The sequence below is a fragment of the Impatiens glandulifera genome, chromosome 6, assembly GCF_907164915.1.
Source record: "Impatiens glandulifera chromosome 6, dImpGla2.1, whole genome shotgun sequence".
NCBI classification, from domain to species: domain Eukaryota; kingdom Viridiplantae; phylum Streptophyta; class Magnoliopsida; order Ericales; family Balsaminaceae; genus Impatiens; species Impatiens glandulifera.
In genome coordinates this window covers 20,554,725-20,576,668 of record NC_061867.1, presented here as the reverse complement: position 1 = coordinate 20,576,668, position 21,944 = coordinate 20,554,725, and the positions used below count along the sequence as shown (strand labels likewise).

The 21,944-nt window shown below is 37.3% G+C and overlaps 2 protein-coding genes and 1 non-coding gene across 3 annotated transcripts; 2 read left to right on the top strand and 1 right to left on the bottom strand.

The window, feature by feature from the left end:
- The first annotated feature begins 2,305 nt into the window (after positions 1 to 2,305).
- Positions 2,306 to 2,806, top strand: LOC124941888 (18.1 kDa class I heat shock protein-like). The gene has a single exon (XM_047482257.1). The coding sequence runs from the start codon at positions 2,306 to 2,308 to the stop codon at positions 2,783 to 2,785; it is 480 nt and encodes a 159-aa protein (XP_047338213.1). The 3' UTR covers positions 2,786 to 2,806.
- A 13,870-nt stretch (positions 2,807 to 16,676) lies between these two features.
- Positions 16,677 to 17,168, top strand: LOC124941630 (18.1 kDa class I heat shock protein-like). The gene has a single exon (XM_047481975.1). The coding sequence runs from the start codon at positions 16,677 to 16,679 to the stop codon at positions 17,154 to 17,156; it is 480 nt and encodes a 159-aa protein (XP_047337931.1). The 3' UTR covers positions 17,157 to 17,168.
- A 4,440-nt stretch (positions 17,169 to 21,608) lies between these two features.
- TRNAK-UUU lies at positions 21,609 to 21,681 on the bottom strand. Its single transcript has one exon. It is a non-coding gene; the product is annotated as a tRNA-Lys (tRNA).
- Positions 21,682 to 21,944: the final 263 nt, after the last annotated feature.

The following is a 21,944-nucleotide window of genomic DNA, read 5'->3' as shown; positions in this document are numbered from 1 at the left end:
GTTAGATGCTTCATCTTCGGATTAATTGAGGACAGTTGTCAATATGCGATGTCATCTAATCTTTCCCGCCCAAACATTAAAGTAGTTATTTTCTAAACTCAAAGAACTTGAAGATACGTCTCTTTCAATGTTAAAGAAAATAACTAATATACCCTTAATTAGTAAGATATTTTTGGTAAACACACAGTTAATAATGACTACCTTTGGGAAAAAGGCTCCTATAATTAATTGAAGGTTTTCTTTCTCAAAAAGTGACGATTAAACTTGTGACTTTTCAGATTCTATTTAAGGACATTTTGCATGTGTTCTGGATTCTTACGCTTACAATTTTCTTAAGGACCCTAGTTTTCTCTCTACCTTCTCTCTAAGAAATCTTGTTCATCTTCATCTCCTATTCTAAAAAATGGTCAACAAGAAGCTTATCTCTCTTGCTCACAACACCCTGTAGGTAGATTTTGATTATGTTTACTCTTTCGATCAACATGATGTTGTGGATATGTCCCATTCTCTTCAGTACTCTGGTCTTCAGAAGTATCACGGCGGTCCTTACATTTTCTATGAAAAGGAGGTCCGTTCTTCAAGACGGCGAATGTGGTAGGAGATTCTATAACGGCGATGGTGAATGGAAATGTTATTTCCTTCGGTGAATCGGTATATGATGAGTTCCTCGAACTACCATCGGAGGGTCACACCTTTGACACGGCGCTTCCAGCCGAAACTATTTCGGAAATGCATATTGTTTTCTCAAACGATGACAGTTCTATCAGATTAAACGGGAAGAAGAAGGCCCTGAAGCCGCATTTTATTCTTCTAAACGATATTGTGGCGAAGGCTCTTCAGGGCAGGGTATGTTCGTTCGATCTGTACAGCTAGGACCGTTTCGATTATTTGACGATTATTTCTAAAGGTATGTCAATCAACTGGGCATCCACTTTATTTTTGAATCTCTGCTAGTTGGTTTATTTTAGGAACAAGAAGAGTGTGGACTTCTCAGTCCAACGCGACTGGTTTATGGAGCATTTGGGTGTTCCTATGGGCGAGGGTGAGGCTATTAATCCTAGTCGCATATTTAAAAAAAACAATTTAATTATAACAATTCTGAAGATTATTTAAACTTAAATCTAAATTAATTATTTTTATAATTAATTTCAAAAGCTATGAGAGATCATTTAAAATCTTTTAAAATAATGTTATTCTTCACTAACTATAGTATTCAGGTCATTAACAAATGTAGTATTATTCATGAACCATAGTATCATTATTGTGTCACGCGTAATGTGTATTTTTCTCGCACTATATATTATTCTTTACAAACCATAGTATTCAGGTCACTAACAAATACATACATGATCGTCACGAATCAACTAACTATAACATAAAATGCATATTTGACATACTCATTTTTACGATGGTTATCTTCTTCAAACTAAAGAGGGAGGGTAATCGAATGTGATGGTTGTCTTCTTCAACTATTGTAAATATTGAACGGGAAGTTGGAGAGTTGTGGGGATGAGGGAGAAACCGATCTTGATTGCTGATGTTGAACGGAAAATTGGAGAATCGTGAGAATGAGGGAGAAACTGCTGATGATAACGGGAAGTTGAAGAGACCTATAATGAAAAGAGGGATGAGGGTTTTCAAGGAAGAGAAGATGAAAAAAAGGAATAGAGAGGGTTTGACACCTTAAAACCCAAAAAGGGATATTAAGGAAAATATATGAACATTTCATGCTCAAAATATAATTTTTCAAACTTTATTAATTTGGAGTTATTTTCCATATTTAATCTCTTAATAGGATCATTTAGTCAAATTTCACATTTTACTATCATCTTTTGTTAATATTTTTGCATATTAATTTTAGATGGTAATTAATTAGAAGATATGAAAATTAATATTATAAAGTATAAAGTATCAAAATGAGATAAAATATTTATTTATGTACTATAAATTTTGACATATTTATATTTTTTAATAAAATAATATAGTTTAAATTTATTTGTAATTTCTTTTTTTATTTTATTAAAATTATTTAATATGTGATTTTTTTTTATAATATTTATTTGATCATATAATATTGATAAATTTAATTAAATAATTTTTTTAATATATATTTTTTTATCATTAATTTTAAATAAAAAATTATTATAAAATAAGTGATGTTTTATATTAAAATTAAAATTAAAATTATATGATTAATCTTTGTCAAAGAGAGGGATCATCGTGTTCGTACACGTGTTATATATTGGATATATTTGTACAAAGAAAGCTTTCTAAGAATTTTCAAGATAATCGGCACAGCACAGAGATGGCCTTAATTCCGAGCATTTTTGGCGGTCGACGAAGCAACGTCTTCTTCGATCCCTTCTCTCGAGACCTCTGGGATTCGACCTTCGAATCAGGATTAATCCCTTTCTCCTCCTCCAGTTCCTCTCACCGCGAGACCTCGGCCTTCGCAGCCGCCAGAATCGACTGGAAGGAAACGCCGGAGGCTCACGTGTTTACGGCAGACTTACCTGGGCTGAAGAAGGACGAGGTCAGAGTGGAGGTCGAAGAAGATCGGGTTCTTCAGATCAGCGGGGAGAGGAACAAAGAACAGGAAGAGAAGACCGATAAGTGGCATCGGCTGGAGCGGAGCAGCGGAAAGTTCCAGCGCCGGTTCAGGTTGCCGGAGAATGCCAAGATGGAGCGGATAAAGGCGACCATGGAGAACGGCGTCCTCAAGGTGACCGTGCCAAAGGAGCCCGAGAACAAGCCGGAGGTGAAGTCAATTGACATTTCCGGCTGAGAAGAGGTTCGCAGAAACAGCCTTAATAATAATCATAATAATTATCTTCGTGGGAGTCTTGAGTTGTCAAAAGGATTTTCAGTATGAGTTTATGTTTGTATCCATCCTGCGATGGAAGTCTATCAGTAAAATTACATAGTATGAACATGTTTTTTTTAATACATAAAAGAGAAATTACATTCATATATAAATATGTTATAAGAACTACAATTTAAAAATGTTATTAAGACTTTGCAAATAAATTAATAATAAAGATGTACTAATACCGAATAGCCAAAATTGAATTAATAGAGATGTACTAACGTGAATCTTAATTAATGTTTTTACAATATTTATTCAAGTAATAAGACAATAAAACCAAATTTTAAATCTTTAACATTTAAACATTTACAGAATTCTAAATCTTTCAAGATTAAAAATTTAATATATCTAATTAATCTAGTATTTTATTTGTATTGGTTGTATGTATTTTTTTTATGATAATTTGTATATAAACATTATTAATATTATTATTATAAGGATGAGTAATTTTAAAAATATTATTTAAAAAAAAGGCTAAACTATATATTATCTAAGAAAATAATGATTTTTTTAGCAAAAACATAATAAAAATGAGTCATTTTATAATAATGTTAAAATAAATATTAAACTAAACTATTTAACAATAATCATCGTCTAATTAATCATTATCTTTATCTTTATTACTGTTGGGAGTTAAAATGCGAAGAAAATAGTAAGTTATTTAAAAATTAAAAAAAATTGCAATTTTCTGAATGTTTTTTTTGACAGGTTTAGTGTGACCACCAAATATGAGATTTGCAGATAATAAGACAACTACGAGTGGATAAGACATTAAAATACGAAGTTTACTATGCAATAATGATTACCGACTCAACTTAGTTGTAACTTTCGTTAATACCAATATTTAGACTTAATACGTATTCAAATTAGCAAATACACCCAACTTTTTTTAACTCATTTCGGCTAATCAATCATCTCATTTCATATTTATCCACCAATCCAACATTAAAATATGAAATTCTCTATAAAGTAATGATTACCAATTCAACTTAGTCATAGCGTACATTAATACCAACATTCGACCTTAGTATGTATTCAAATTGGTAATATACAACCTGGATTTTTTATTCTCACTTCGGCTAATCCATCAACTCCAATTGATCTTTCATCTCGTGATATTACACTCACTTTGATCAAATCAACAATCCCCAACATTACAAAAAAGATTTACCCTCACTTTGGCCCACCAATCTCCAATCGATATCTCATCTTGTGACATTACTTTCACTTTGACTAATCAAACCATCCCATTATATATTTATTCATCAATCACAATCGACCCCTCATCTCAAGACCTTATTTTCACTTCGGTCAAACAACTCATCTCCTCAAATGTTCTACAATATATCGTCTGATTTTCTTATCTTCACTTCAACAAACCAAAACCATCTCATTCCATATTTATTCATCCCAGTCGATCTCTCATCTCATGACCTTACACTTTCACTTCGATCAAATAAACTATCTCCAATATTATCAATATCCTTTAACCTTACTTTGCCCCCACCAATCTCAATCGACCTCTAATCTCATTGTTGGGCTTTTTTGCCTAGAATATTCTTTTTGGGTATTTGTCCCACATAGGAAGTAAAAAGGAAAATGTAATTGACCTGGCCCTATAAATAAAGGGGCTTGGGTGTTAGTTTTCTCTTGAACTATTCTGAGTATCTGTAATCTGTGTTAACGATTATAGTGAAATATTTTTCAATGGCTCTGCCTGTGGATTAGTCAGCAATTTTGCTGGATACCACGTTAAATCGGGTGTCGTTTTCATTCTGTCTTTTACTATTATTATTATCATTGTTCTTGCATCCGTTATAACAAACTAGTATCAGAGCAGGGTTGTTCAGATCTGCTCAGGCAAGAACGATGGTTGGATGTAAAAGTCTGAAAGCCGACAAGTTTACTGGGAGGAATAGTTTCAGTCTGTGGCAGATCAAGGTCCGGGCATTATTGAAACAACACGGCCTATGGGCTCCCTTGATGAAGCCTGCACCTGTCCCACCACCTGCTGATATGAAGTCTTTGGAAGAAAATGCACACTCAACATTGCTCTTGGCTTTGGCAGACGATATCATTATTGAGGTGGCTGAGGAGGAAACCATTGCTGGTTTGTGGTCTAAGCTGGAGACTTTATACATGAAGAAGAGCTTAACCAACAAGTTGCTTTTGAAGCAACGCCTGTTCAGTCTGCGTATGCAAGAAGGTACACCTCTTAGAGACCATCTGGATCAATTAAATGCAATATTATTAGATCTGCGTAATATTGATATTAAGATAGATGATGAGGATGCTGGCTTGATTCTGTTAGTTTCTTTACCAATATCATATGAAAACTTTAGGGAGTCTTTCATTAGTCGTAAAGATTCATTGGCTTTAGAAGAAGTTAGATCTGCCGCCCTTCACAATAGAGAATTGCGACATAGCTGTAGTGGCACTGTTTCGGATAGTCAGGCTGTTGGGCTAATTGCAAATAACCATCGGGGATATGGTAAACTGGGGAAAAAGAAATTCCTCAAGAAATCAGTTAGTAGGGGTTCGAAACCAACATATGTGTGCAATTACTGTAAGGAAAAGGGACATTGGAAAAATGAATGTCCAAAGAAGAGACAAAGTCAACATAAGAAGGCACCAGGTACTGTTGCAGTTGCTTAAGATGGTACAAATTCCGAAGAGGATATTGCCTTAGTTGCTGATGGTTACACACATTACACTGATGTCTGGGTTCTGGATTCTGGAGCATCTTACCATATTTGTCCTAGGAGGGAATGGTTTTCAACCTATGAGCAGATAGATTATGGTGTCGAGAAACAGGTGGAGCAGGAAATGACTGGGGCTAGTTGTGAAGCAGAGGAGAGTTTTTCTCAACCACTTTCGGCGGTAGATTTTCCAGTTGTTCCATCATCATCTGTAGAACATCAAAATCTAGCTCTTAATCGCCCTAGAAGAGCTAATTTTGGTGTACCTCCTTCAATGTATGACTATGAGGAAATGGTTGCCTATTCTTTACAGGTTGCAGAGGAAGTGGATCCTCATGAGCCATCCACATACAAGGAAGTTGTTACGGGTGCTGAGTATGTCCAATGGCTTGCTGCCATGGGAGATGAGATGGTGTCACTTCAAAAGAATCAGACTTGGGAATTAGCTAGAATACCACCAGAGAGAAAGGTTGTCACTTGTAAATGGTTGTTCAAGAAAAAGGAAGGGTTGTCACCAGCTGAGGGGGTCAAGTATAAAGTCAGGTTAGTTGCTAGAGGGTTCAGTCAGAAAGAGGGAGTGGACTATAATGAGATATTCTCACCAGTAGTAAGACATACTTCCATCAGGGTGCTACTTGCTATAGTTACACATCAGGACCTGGAACTCAAACAGCTAGACGTGAAGACAACTTTCTTACATGGAGAGTTGGAAGAAGAGATATACATGACTCAGCCAGATGGTTTTCAGGAACCTGGAAAAAGGAATATGTTTGCAAGTTGAAGAAGTCCTTATATGAACTGAAACAGTCCCCGAGGCAGTGGTATAAGCGGTTCGATAGCTACATGTTTAAGATTGGCTATTCAAGGATTCCGTATGACAATTGTGTCTACTACAACAAGCTCAAAGATGGTTCCTTCATCTATTTGGTATTGTATGTAGATGATATGTTGTTAGCTGCTGAGAAGAAGTCTGACATTCAAAAGTTGAAGGGACTACTCAGTATAGAATTCGAAATCAAGGATTTAGGTGCTGCTAAGAAAATTCTGGGAATGGAGATCTACAGAGATAGAAGTCATAAGAAGTTATTCTTGTCACAGAAGGGGTATATTCAGAAAGTTCTATCAAGGTTTGGAATGGCTACTGCTAAGCCCATTGATACTCCTAGTGCTTCAAATGCACATTTGTCTGTAGCATTTGCACCTAAATCATCTCAGGAAAAGGAATACATGTCACATGTTCCTTATGATAGTGTAGTGGGAAGCTTGATGTATGCTATGGTCTGCACTAGACCGGATCTTGCACATGCTGTTAGTGTTGTCAGTAGGTTCATGGGAGACCCTAGTAAGGAAAACTGGCAAGCAGTGAAGAGGATTTTCCGCTACCTCAGGGGTGCATCTGATATTGGTCTCAGTTATGGTGGTGATAGTCAGTGTCTAGTATCTGGTTACTCAGATTCTGACTATGCTGGAGATGTAGACAGTAGAAGATCGATGATCGGTTATGTATTCATGCTTGGTGGTTCTGTTGTGAGTTGGAAGGCTACTCTACAGCCGACAGTAACCTTGTCTACTATAGAGGCGGAATATATGTCCTTGACAGAAGCTGCTAAGGAGGGAATCTGGTTGAAAGGATTGGTTAGTGACTTGGGTCTACACCACGATCAGGCTTCAGTGTACTGCGACGGTTTGAGTACAATATGCTTAACCAAGGATCAAGTTAACCATGAAAGAACAAAACACATTGATGTGAGGTACCATTTTTTGAGAAGTGAGAAGAGGATCAAGGTAAACAAAGTGGGGACTGCAGACAATCCAGCTGATATGTTTACCAAGCCGGTTCCGCAGAGCAAGTTTCAACATTGTTTGAACTTGCTCAATGTTAGAAGTTGTTGATTGCCCTTGAAGGGGCAAGGCTTGAGGCAGAGCAAGTCACATTTGGGCATTCAGTGTAATGCATCTGTTTTGTTTATCTAGGCATTCAGTGTAATGCATCTGTTTTGTTTATCTGGGCATTCAGTGTAATGCATCTGTTTTGTTTATCTCGGCATTCAATGTAATGCATTTGTTTTGTTTATCTAGGCATTCAGTGTAATGCATCTGGCACATCTGGTATTTAAAGTACATCTGGTGTATCTGGCTATCTGGGAAAATATTCAAGTCAAGGTGGAGATTTGTTGGGTTTTTTTGCCTAGAATATTCTTTTTGGGTATTTGTCCCACATAGGAATTAAAAAGGAAAATGTAATTGACCTGGCCCTATAAATAAAGGAGCTTGGGTGTTCGTTTTCTCTGAAACTATTCTGAGTATCTGTAATCTGTGTTAACGGTTATAGTGAAATATTTTTCAGTGGCTCTGCCCGTGGATTAGTCAGCAATTTTGCTAGATACCACGTTAAATCGGGTGTCGTTTTCATTCTGTCTTTTACTATTATTATTATCATTGTTCTTGCATCTGTTATAACACTCATGACCTTACTTTTACATTGACAGCTTTCTAACTCTTTTGAAGCGGCTCTCTCTCTCACTTTCTCAAACTCTTTAACATGGGTCGTGATTCGGCTTTGTTCAGACTCTACTCTCAGGTGGATTTCGAGGAAATCCGGCTGAATGGTACGACCGAGGCGAATGCAGTTATTGACCGGCTGATTAAAACCGGTCTGGGATATTTCCTAGGCGGTCCTCACGTCATTTACAAAGATGCGGTCGAAGAGTTCTTCAAAACCGCAACTATCGCCTACGACAAGATCACCGCGACTGTATGCGGTTCCCGAATAGAGCTCACAGAAGAATTGGTGGCCGAAAGCCTGCGTCTTCCAACTTCCGGCCAGGATGCAACGGCAGAAATAGATCAGAACACATTTGACTCGGCCTGCTACATTCTATCGGCATCTCATGAGCCGATCAAAACATCCGGGAGCAAGCAAATGCTACGGCCGGAGTATATCTCGATATGTGACATTTTCACAAGGGCGATCCTGGCAAGGGGAGGAAACCTCAACAACCTCACATGGGACAAAATCAAGATGCTAATCGGTCTGTTGGAGGGTAAAGAGGTCAACTGGGCAAGATCGGTGTTCAGCAACCTCATGGATATGGTGAAACCGGACTCAAGCCGGTCGTGGGGATACGCCGTGCCCCTCGGTAAGATCTTCCTCCACTTAAATCTCAACATCGGTCCCGGTGTTGCTGTAGCAAAACGGTGCCTCATCAGATCAAGGCAATTCCTTAAAAGGACACAGCCGGCCCCCAGCTCCACAGGTGGCCGAAAGAAGAAAGCCGCAAAGAAAGATGCCCCGGCCGAAGCAAAGACCGGAGGAAAAGGCAAAGAAAAGATAAGCTTCTCCGACCCACCTCAGCACACGGAAGATGAGGAGTGGGCCTCTGCGGAAACCGACACGGAGAGGACCGATGATAGAACGGTCAATGACGACGATCAGTCGCCTCGGAGTCCAAACGATGCCGAACCAAACACCAATCCTGAGACCACCGAGGGTGAAGAAGGGGTTGATAAAGAAGCCAATGATGAAGGCTACAACACGGAGAGGGAGGAGGCCGAAGAAGCAGAGGCCGATAGATTAGCCCAGAAAATCCTTCAGGGCGTTAACAAGCGAGCCGAAGACGTTAAAGAGCTATACTTGGAGTGGCATGAGCACCGGTTCGGTACACCATATAGAAATATCCTACCGGGCTAAACGGAAAAGCAATGCATCGACAGATTGGAGGAAGTAGAGGACCTGATGATGAGCCTCACAAAATCCAACACAATTCAAGAGGTACAAAGCCGAACCTGTCTCCTGTTACCGAGGATCCAACTTCGGAAACTAAGAAAACGCATCCGGAGAATTAAGGAAGAGCACAACGAGACGGGATCGGTGGACACCATAGCGCCGCGGGTGTTAACACGGCTTGAAAAAGGCAAAAGGGAAATACTTCAAGAAATCGAGCGGCTGGAAACGATATGCAACCGAATGCAGGTACCGGTCTATACTGCTCCCGTAATCGATGAGTTTCCAGTTAACTGTCCAACACCTCCAATGGAGGATGCGGTACCAATCTTGGAGAATGCGGCACCATTAGAACTTCCAAGGGAGGATGCGGCACCGTTAGAATCCAATGATAGAGCCGATCCAGATCCCACCGAGCAATCACCCCCTCCACCAACGGAAGTCACCGCTTCAGACCCTCCTAAAGAATGGGCTGCTAAAGAATGGGTTGAGGACCGTCTTCAAAAGCTTGAAGAATCCATATCGGAGCGGATTGATGACCGCATACAAGACCACAATGTGTCCGAGCTTCAACCATTCAAGGAAAGATACAACAGAATAGTTGATTCGGCCCTGAAGTTCACCGATGTGACAAGGCTGCTTCTGGAAAAACATCAAGAACGACTCTCAGAACTCGGCAACGGACTGTGGGAAGAGGCCGGTGAGCGCGACAAATGGGCTTAGCGAACCGCAAGTGTGGAGGATGTGACCTCCGATCTAAAGAAAGACGTCGAACGGGTCGACACAACACTTCACCGGGTCTCCGAACTCGAGAAAACAAACGAGAGTCTCATGGCCGAAGTGAAGGCGCTCTCCGAACAAATGGCCGAAATTCTAAGGGCTAAGGCGGACGCGGACGCCGCGGCTATTGCGACTGATGCTCAAGTAGCTAAGAGGGTCCAGGATGCACTGGACGCCGAAGTTCGCACGGATAAAGAGGCAACGCGCCCAACTCAGCTAACCGAAGCGGAAGTAGAAGCCGCACGAAATAAAAAGGCTGGGGCTATATTCCCAGGGTTTGCTGAGAAAGTGGCCAATCAAGTTGCGGAAGATGCCGCCCGGTTGGAAAGGCAAAAACGGAAGCTGGAAGAATTCTCCGAAATAAACAAGAAGAAGAAGGCGGCCGCCTCCGCCTCAGCACCAAAAAAGAGACAGGGGGAGGCCCCTAAGAAAGTTCAGATTGCCGAGCTGCTCAGAGAAGTCTCTGAACCGGTCATCCCGAGTACATCGCAGCAAGCCGACCAAATCGAGGATGAAGTCGAAGAACAACTGCGGTCCCGATCTAAAAGGCGACGATCTTCCGAACCGACCGGGCAACAGCAACCGAAGAAGAAAAAGAAGAGCGCCTATGACTTCACGGACTCTGAATAGGGACTATCCTTCTTTTTCTTATTGGCCTTAGTATTTTTATATACTTTGTCTTTTCCGGTCATCTATATATAAATATATAAAGTTATTTTTGAATCCGGCCTTATTTTGCATTTCTACTTAGTTTTGATAATTTTAAATAAAATAATCAAAAAGGGAGAAATTGATAAGATAAAAGATAGAGACTCTTATAAAGATTTTTCCAAAATTTTTCAAACACTTTTCGAAAAATTCTCCCAAGTCAAAAATCCGGCCAAACAAAACAACCGGCCTACGGTTGCAAACTTACATGATTTTGATAATTTTAAATAAAATAATCAAAAAGGGAGAAATTGTTAGATAAAATAAGACCGGTTCAAATAAACCTAACTTAAATAAACTTTCCATGCAGGAACAAGGAACCGGACCGGATGAACAAGAGAACCGACTAAAGAAACCTAACCGGTCAAGATACCAAACCGATCAAGAATATTCGGAACGTGACCGCACAAAGAAAGGATCGGCCAAAGCTCAAAACCGGAAACATCAAACAGCCGATCATCCACAAGACAAGAATAACCGGAAGAAGTCCGGTTACATCACTACCAAAAGACATTCGGCCAAGTCAAATGACCGACCAGTACAAGAAGACATTTCGGGTATCTGTTGAGAATGATACCAAAGGAACAGACTGAATACTTCCATATCCATGCAAGTCTGAGGAAAGACTGTAGGCTGCAGAAAACAGTACTACCGGATCCTTCTACTTCGGGATAAGCCAGAAAGGAAATCTTCCAAGTACAGACAACTGTCCAACAGACAGTGCCTACATCAAGTAAAAGACAAATCCGACAGGTCTGTCTTACACACCGGAAGAACAGACCGCCAGGTCTGAGACATAGTATCAGGTCTGAGGTTGACCATCAGGTCTGAGGAAACGACCGCAGGTCTGAACCTCTGAAACACTGAATCACTGCACTTCTGATCAGCCAATCAGATTCAAGGCAGTAAATATGACCGTTGGCATATTTCACCTATAAAAGGGTAGCTGAAGAAGAGTAAATGCGAGGGACTTAAGCGTGATTTTAAGAGACAACTGTGATATTAAGAGCATTTACTACAAGTGATAAAGTGTGCTAGAAAGCCTAAGTGTTGAAAGTTAAAGTGTGTTTTACAATTTCGGTGTAAATTGTAAGAGTGTTATCGAGCAGGAAATAAGTCTCGATCGGCCTGTACTTGTATTTCTTAGTGAATATCCTTCTCGCGGTTTCGAGAGGAAGGGGTGACGTAGGAGTTTTATCTCCGAACATCCATAAAATCTGTCTTGTCATTTACTTTCTGCCGGCTTCATTATCTAACCGACTAACTTAACCACACCGCTCCAAACCGACTTTATACTAATCATACCGAATATCCAGATTACCGAAACCGACCCACCATTTCCAAATCTCCATCATCCGAAACCGACCGTGCCTATCATACAAGCGTGCCGCTTCAACCTGAAAGCAAACCTCTTCCGCGCTTGAACCTAGTTCAAGGGTTTGTGACAGGTTGTGTAGTATTGAAACCCCGGTGTTAATCTCTAACCAGATTAACCACCACCCTACGAGTGAGAACCGCTAACCGGTCCAACCCCCGGTCCACCAGCGGCGACCTAGATCCTAACATGAAGAATAGAAACAGATTTTCATCTCTAACAGGATTAAAATCGAATTGAAAGTGATTATTAGTTCAACAATATTCAACCCTCCTGCTATTGTTGTACCCGATCCTAATATATATATATATATATATTATTCTAATTAAAAAATATTCGTTATTTATTAAGTATAAGACACATTAAATACATATTTTAAAATTATTGTAATTTTATTTTTGAATTTAATTTATTTTTATCTTTTCTGTGTGCATCGCACGTGAATTTACAAAGTATTTATTAAAAATGCTTAATAGTCTTGAACAATTTTTTTACTTTGACTCACCCTCTATGAAGAACTTTACTGTTTTCAATGGTACATTATTAAATATTAGATTACATTAATAGGTATGATCTTAGGCCCTAAATTACCCTCCGTGAACAAACTCTTAGGTTTTTTCACCAATGTTTACATTACTCAAGCAGACATTCCTAACATTCGATGACACCTTTCGGTATGATCTTAGGCCCTAAATCACACTCTATGGACGAACATTTAGATTTTCTCAACAATTTTTGCTTTAATCAATCTGACATTCCTACTGTGGACGAGCCATTATATTTTTATCACCAATATTTGCATTGCTCAAGCCGACATCTTCGCTTCCACTTTATCTACTAACATTTTCACCGTGGACGAATCCTTAGGTTTTATCACCAATTTTTGCATTACTCAAGCTGACATTCCATCCGTTGACGAACCCTTATGTTTTCTCACCAATATTTGTGTTACTCAAACCGACATTCTCCCTTTCACTTCATCTACCAATGTTTGCGTAGCCACATATAATCATTTAGAGTGATTCGAACCCTGATCATAAATATGAAATGTTAACACTTTAACTGTAAACCACTTATTGTTGAAATAATTTTATAATTTTGTATATGTATATATATTTTGTAAGTTATATTTTGAATAACTATAATTCTTTTATACTCATACAAAACAAAATATAATAAAAATAATTATATCTCTTATCATAATAACATTATATATAATAAAAATAATTAAATTTCTTATCTTAATTTTTCTCAATATATTATATAAATTTATTAATAAAAATAAATTTTATTGTTTTCTCTTAATATATATATATATATATATATATATATATATATATATATATATATTATTCTAATTAAAAATTATTCGTTATTTATTAAGTATAATAAACATTATATACATATTTTATAAATTATTATAATTTTTTATATTTTATTTTTATATTTTAAGTGTGTTTCGCACGTGAATTTACCTAATATTTATTAAAAATGTTTAATTGTCTTCAACATTTTTGGCTTTGACTTACCCTCCAGGTGCATTTTTTAACATTATATTACACCTTTAAGCATCATCTTAGACTCTAAATTACTCTCCATGGACGTACTCTTAGGTTTTCTTACCAATGTTTGTATTACTCCAGCAGACATTCCCAATATTCAATTACACCTTAAGACATGATCTTAGGACCCGAATCACCCTCTGTGGACGAATTTTTATGTTTTCTCACCAATATTATAATTACTCAAGTCTACATTTCCTCTATAGACAAATCCTTAGGTTTTATTAACAATGTTTGCACACTCACATATAATAATTACTTTTAGAGGGATATGAACTATGGTCTTAAGTATGAAATGTTAACACTCTAATCGCTAGACCGCTTATGATTCTTGAAATAATTTTATAATTTTGTGTATATATATACATATATATATATTATATCCCAACAAGGTAGCCTAGTGGTAAGAGTCGGCTTAAGAGACCAAAATGAAACGGGTTAAATTCCATCTGAAAGCGTTTTGAGTTTAAATGGGGGTCATGACTGTGGGGATGTAATGCTAGCTCTCCTTTATTAAAATATATATATATATATATATTATAAGTATCATTTTTGAATAAATATATATATATATATTATATAAAAAATTTCATACTCATACAAAAACAAATATAATAAAAATAATTATATATCTTATCCTAAGTAAAATAAAAATATTTTGTTAATAATGATATAGACCCAAGTATCGGGAAATTTGACCAAATGACTAATAATATGTCTAATTAGAAAAATGACCCAAGGTTGATAATGTTTCCCTAAGTGAGCCTTCGGGCTTGTCAAAAAGTATGCAAATTTAATGCTAAATTTGAAAATATATTAAAAATCTCATACCTTTACCATACAAAAAATTTCGGTATCAGTACTATACCATATATTTTTTTGGTATACCTTAAATATTGATACTTTTAATATACTACAGTAATATATTTTCGATACACTTATAATATTAGTAATTTTTATTACCCCTAGGTCCGACCAGGATCGAGAGATCTCACCGAGGATTTTCGGTCTAGACCAATAGGTTCGACCGATACATTTTAGCTAGAACCGAGAGGTCCAATCGATTCCTTTCAACTAAGACTAAGAGGTCTAACAAATGTTCTTCTTCTAGGGCTAAGAGGTCCAATTGAGGATTTTTACATCGGGCCAAAAAATTGAACATAGGACTAAGGAGTCGCGCACACGACCAAGAACTCCCAAATCTAGGAACGGTGATCTCCACCCATGACCAAGCGTCCGATCAGGAAGTCAAGCCTAAGACCGAAGAGTCTTGCACCTAACTAATCACTCCTGAACCTAAGGCCAATGACTTCCACCAAGTATCGAGGCATCCGATCGAGAATTTTAGCCAAGGATGTAGAGGCCCTAACACCCCGATCGAGGGACTTCTGTACCTCAACCGAGAATCCTAAACCTAGATATAGGGTTCTCGACCAAGACCAAGGGATTTTTAGCCCCGACCGAGGAAAACAAACCCAAGACCTAGGACATCGGTCCTAAGGCCTGTTTGGTTCTTATTTTCAAATTCCAAAATTATTTTTGTAATTTTGGAACCTCAAACCATTTTCTAAAAATCCTGAAAAAATAGAAACTGATGTTCGTTTATGATTTATTTTTAAACTCTATTGCCTTTTAAACTGATGTTCTTCAAGTATTTTTTTTCTTTAGTCATCATCAACAACAAATACCAGCATTTAAAAAATTGATGTTACATTTTTTAAATACACAAAAATTTATGTATGTCTAGGATCGGAAAAATAATCGGTAAAAATAAAATGTTATACAACCGATTTTCAAAAGCCAAATTTATTAATAGAGACCTTTTTTAAACGGGTACGAATGATGAAATACGAAAACTCTTTCCCGAGTATCACCAAACTACGAATTGAAATATATTCTAGCTAAAATATGTTTGTACACATATGTATTTTTATTAATTTAAAAAAAAAATAATTGGCGACTCTGTTTCAAATAAATAATCCTTTAAATAATTATTTTTAATTAATTTATCAAAAATAAAATTGTAATTTGATTATAATAAATCGGAAGATTTTTTAAACTTAAACCTAAATTAATTATTTTTATAATTAATTCAAAAGCTATGAAAGATTATTTAAAATAATGATTTATTTTAAAAGTATTTTTAATACGTAAACTGATATAAAAATTTTCGAACCTCAAATTTTTAAGTGAATAAAGGATTTTTCGGGTTACAGATTAACAAATATGTTTTATAATTTGAGAATATTAATAAAATATTTGACTAAAAAAATGATAAATACATTCAAAATTATGTAAAATATAAGTTTACAAGGACATTCTTAATTTGTAGTTTAAACAATTATTTTTTATCAATTATTTTTGTATTTAATTTTAAATAATTAATTAAAAGATTGGAGAATTAATATTATAAATGTATTGAAAATAAATTATTTATTTATGTAATATAAATTTTTGACATGTTTATATTATTCAATTAAAATAATATAGTTTTAATTTATATGTATTTTTTTTTCATTTTATTATAATTATTTAATTATGTGATTTGTTTTTTAATATTATTATTTGATCATATAATATTCATTAATTTAATTTAATATTTATAAAATAATTTATTTAATATATGTTTTTTTTATCATTATTTTTAAATCGAAAATATTTATATATATATTCAAATTATAAAATTAAATGTTATTTTTTATTAAAATTATTTTATTTGATTAACTTTTTTAACAGGGTATATATAATATAAAATAGAGAGATCATCGTGTTCGTACACGTGTTCTATGATGATTGGATATCTAGGCCATGTGAGATGGCCCTCGAAATTACTAGAATTGTCTCTCCCGGATTTTAAATGCACTAGCACGCAGCCGATCCAAGTGCAAAGTATTATTGAAGTGATATATTTGTACAAATAGAGCTTTCTAACAATTTTCAAGATAATCGGCACAGCACAGAGATGGCCTTAATTCCGAGCATTTTTGGTGGTCGACGAAGCAACGTCTTCTTCGATCCCTTCTCTCGAGACCTCTGGGATTCGACCTTCGAATCAGGATTAATCCCTTTCTCCTCCTCCAGTTCCTCTCACCGCGAGACCTCGGCCTTCGCAGCCGCCAGAATCGACTGGAAGGAAACGCCGGAGGCTCACGTGTTTACGGCAGACTTACCTGGGCTGAAGAAGGACGAGGTCAGAGTGGAGGTCGAAGAAGATCGGGTTCTTCAGATCAGCGGGGAGAGGAACAAAGAACAGGAAGAGAAGACCGATAAGTGGCATCGGCTGGAGCGGAGCAGCGGAAAGTTCCAGCGCCGGTTCAGGTTGCCGGAGAATGCCAAGATGGAGCAGATAAAGGCGACCATGGAGAACGGCGTCCTCAAGGTGACCGTGCCAAAGGAGCCCGAGAATAAGCCAGAGGTGAAGTCAATTGACATTTCCGGCTGAGAAGAGGTTCGCAGAAATAGTCTTGATAATAATCATAATAATCATCTTTGTGGGAGTCTTGAGTTGTCAAAAAGGATTTTCAGTATGAGTTTGTGTTTGTATCCATTCAGTGATGGAAGTGAATGAAACCAAGTTTTCAACTTACTTGTTAAAAGACTGATATAGTAAAATTAAATAATATGAACATGTTTTTGTTAATCTCACATAGATCAAATCAAGCATCTACCACATTAACAATTTTTTTTTTTCTTTTTTTTTTTTTTTTTGAAAAAACAGTTTAACATCATTTTGTTAAGAAGCCTCAAAAGTGGGAAGGTTAAGAATCAAAACTAGACAAACCCTAATTTTGATTATAAGATGACAAATATAGTTTCTAAATGGTAGTAATCAAACAATAGTACAATCAAAGATTACAATTAAAGTTTTTAATCTTTGTTGTTATTTCCATATTCGCTTTGTAGGCCATGTTGCTTTCTTCAACGTCCCCTTCCTCGCTCATATTTTACGAAATGTGATTGAATTGTAGGAAATGATGTTTTAAGTCTACTTCTATTGTTTAGCCTACCTCTATATAAATATGTATTGATCTCATAAAAGGAATTCTTTTTCAGAATTTCCGGGCTTTTATCAATGATTTTCTCTACTTCAATTTTGCGAATTTGAGGATCAACAACCCTAGTTTCCTCTTCACTCGTCTTCTTTATCATTATCAATCTCTTTTACCCTCACTTTGGCTCACCAATTCATAATCGACCTCACTCGAGACCTTACTTTCACTCTGAATAATGAACCTCTCTTATTACTAATCTAATAACGTACTTCAAGCATTATTTGTATCCAACCATCTCATCATAATCAATTTTTATCCTCACTTTGATCAAATCAACCATTTCCAATATTACATATCTTTTTTACCCTCACTTTAGCCCACCAATCCACAATCGTCCTCTTATCTCGTGAATTTATTTTCACTCTAACTAACCAACCATATCATTTATATTTATCTGTCAATATTAATCGACCTCTCATCTCGAGGCCTTACTTTCACTTCGTCAAACAACCCACTTTTGCTCACATATTTTACAATATATAACCCGTTTTGTTTATCCTCATTTTGACCAACCAACCATCTCATTCTACATTTATCCACCACAATCAACCTCTCATCTCGTGACCTTACACTTTCACTTCGGTCAAACAACTCACTTCTCCTTGCATATTTTATAATATACAACCCAAGTTTTTTATTCTCACTTTGACTAACCAACCATCTCATTCCACATTTATTCATCTCAATCAATCTCTCATCTTGTGATATTGCACTTTCACTTCGATCAAATCAATCATCTCCAACATTACTAAAATCTCTTTTACCCTCAGTTTGGTCCCAACCAATCCCAGTCAAATTCTCATCTCATGTCCATACTTTCACATTGGTCCAATAACACATCTCCTCGCATATTTTAACCACTAATATCATTTATTTTCCAATGGACCTCTTATAGTACTAATCTCATAACCTCACTTAGATGAAATCAACCATCTCCAATATTACCAATCTCTTTTACCCTTACTTTGACCCATAAATTCACAATCGACCTCTCATCTCGAGGCCTTCCTTTCACTTCGGTCAAATACCCCATTTCTCATCACGTATTTAACAATATATAACCTGACTTTTGTATCCTCACTTTGGTTAACAAACCATCTCATTCCAAATTTATCTACCTCAATCAACCCTTTTATATCGTGAATTTACACTTTCACTTCAGTCAAACAACTCACTTTATAGGCACATTCACGACACGATCGGCATAGGCGGCACGATCGACACGGCGGCACAATAGGCACATTCACGACACGATCGGAATAAGCGGCACAATATTGTCTTTAGTTGGAGGTTATAAAATCGATGTCGAAATCAGCATTGATCAAGGAAGCGCGATCGGCACAAGCGACATAGTACGGCACGAGCGGCAAAACCCGATCTGCACGGACAACACGATATTGTCTAGCGTCGTTCTATTGTGCAGATGACTTTGCCTGTTTTTTCTGGTTTCTTTTGGATTATTTTTGGGAATCCGCTGGTTGCCGTCTATTCTGCAGTTTTCTCCTTAGTCGGGCTGGTCTAGGTTGGGTGGCTTTTGTTGGCTCCTCTTTTGTCATCTACTGATGTAGATTATTGCTGTTGATTTCTGTTGCAGGTCTGAATTGTTGCTGGTTGCTAAGGCATTTGGTTGTCTACTGTGTAGGCTGAGTCATGATGAGCCGACGCTCGACCAGCCTCTGCTCAACTAGCCTCCTCAATCGACCTAAAAGTATAAGGAAAAATAAAGGGAGTCTAGAGAAATTGGATGAATGGGCTGCCACTTTTTTTAAGGTGTCCGACAGGTCACAACGTTGCTGATGCAAATGACGTTGCCTTCAATCCAACTATTGCATCGACCAGTCACATTGCTGATCTATCAACTAGTGAAGCCTGTCTCCCGACTCATCTCCCAACCGGTCATGACGCCCCTCCCCTGACCGGTCATGTATCCTCCACCCCGACTGGCATGGCCGTTGTCAACCAAATCATCAACGCTACTCCTTCGATAGACCATGTCGCTGTCACCCTGACCGGTCACGATGCTATTTTACCAGCTGGGCTCACCTCAACCACTACGGCATGTCATGGCATTCCCACTCCAATCGTTCAAATCCCCGATAAGTCGTGGACCATGAGACGAAATAAAATCGCAAATCTTGTGGGCATTCAGAACCAAATTCTCAAGTCTTTCGCCTAGTTCCAAAGGCATGAACTTGTCATGACCACTGAAAGGAGCGAGCAAATCATTTGCCAATTCAAAATCCGATTCGAGCAAAATTGGAACTCATTCGACAAAGCTGAATACGAGGAAATCGTTCTGTGGTTGGTTGGTGTCATGAGGGAGTTCTACAAGTGCCCCAAAACCTATACATACACTACACAAACAAATGCAAACCGAATATAGTAAACCAACAAGGTTTGGGGCAAAAACGGGACAACTAATGGAAGCAAGCTTAATGTGGATCCTAGCATAAAAATTAAAACGCTCGAACACCAGCTCCAAATTGAACTCCCTTGGAATTTAAGAGGGATGCGTCAACGATTGGAAACGAGTTATCGTCGGTCACTTCATGAGCACCCACAAGGCCCCATTCTGAGCAATCAAGGTCGCCCTTTTCTGACAATGAAGCGAAAAGGTACTCAAAAAAGTCAAAGTCAACGACTTTGGCTATTTCTTCCTCACTTTTGGCACGGAGCCTGAAGCCCAAGCCATTGCCAACTCAGATTTTACCTTCATGTTCAACTTATGTTTCAAGATCGCCAAATAGAATGAAGAAATTGACATCAATAGCAAACTGCCACAATCCGAACAAGTGTGGGTGAGACTAAGAAACATCCCACCGCACCTTTGTAATGCCAAAGCACTTGCTTGCCTCACTAGACTCATTGGAAAGCCGCTTAAGCTCAATCCCGACTTTGACTCGTTTGAACGAGTCACGTTTGCCTACGTTTGTATTCAGATCGACTCAACAAGTACAAAAACGGAAAAATTCAAGTTAAGATGTCGGAATAGAAACATGGCCACCATTGAGGTCATGTACGAGCAGCCATAAAAAGAGGACAGAGAAAAACAAAAGAAGCGCGTGGCCACTCCCGAACAAGAGAATGCCAAGGTGGTCAAGAAATCCTATATCAAAATCCTCAAAGTAAATGAAAGCCACAACGAACACGTGAACGAGAACCAAACCGATCCCGATCCCACTAAGCCTGAAACCGAGGCCCTTTTCCCACTAATTAGGTTCAAAAAGCCCGATGTCGACGTGGATGATAGCGAAAGCCAAAGCATCTCGAAAACCATAAGCTGTGAAACTAAAGAAAACTACAACGTTGTCAAAGAAACCACCTTAAGGGAAACAACTGATACTCTCAACTCCAAACTCAAGTCCAAAGAAAAAAGTGACAAAAGAAGCTAGCGAAGACGAAAAAGCGAGAACTCGATCCAGAAATATATCCCAAAAAGACCTAAGGGTGACAAGAAAAAAGGAAAAAAGAACAAGGACAAAGACAAAAGAGACGAGTCCGAGGAAATCAACCCCTATCATCTTGTTTTAGTTGATTGATTGCAAATTTCATTCCTTATTCATTTTTGTACTTTGATTTAATGTTCGTGTGCATTTCTTAGGCCAATTGTGGATTTTTCATGGCTATCGTGTGTTGACTTTGAGTAAATTGTTATAAGCTCAATTTCAGTTCTTGTACTCCTTTTACCCTTTTCGGGTCTTTTTAATTAATGGCATAAGCCATTTCTCATAAAAAAAACTCATTTTTTCTCACAAAAATATCCACATTAATTTTTTATTCTTTGTTAGTTATTGTAATTTTGTAAAAATTATCAATTCAAGGACTAGAATAACTAGTCCACTCGCCGTCTGTGGGAATCGAACCCACGACCACATGGTTAAAAGCCATGCGCTCTACCAGCTGAGCTAAGACGGCTTTTATTAATAAAGTTATATTTTATATTTAGCTTAATTAAATAATATATATTCTTATAATTTTAATGCTTGATGTATTTTGTAGACAAAATCTGCACATTAATTTGTAATAATTGTAAGGTGAAAAACTCAAATAACTAGTCCACGACCACGTTGTTAAAATCCATGTGCTCAATGAGTTGAGCTAAGACAGGTTATGTTATTAAAACCATATCTTATACTTAGTCTAAATTAAAGAATATATATGTTTATCTAATTTTAATG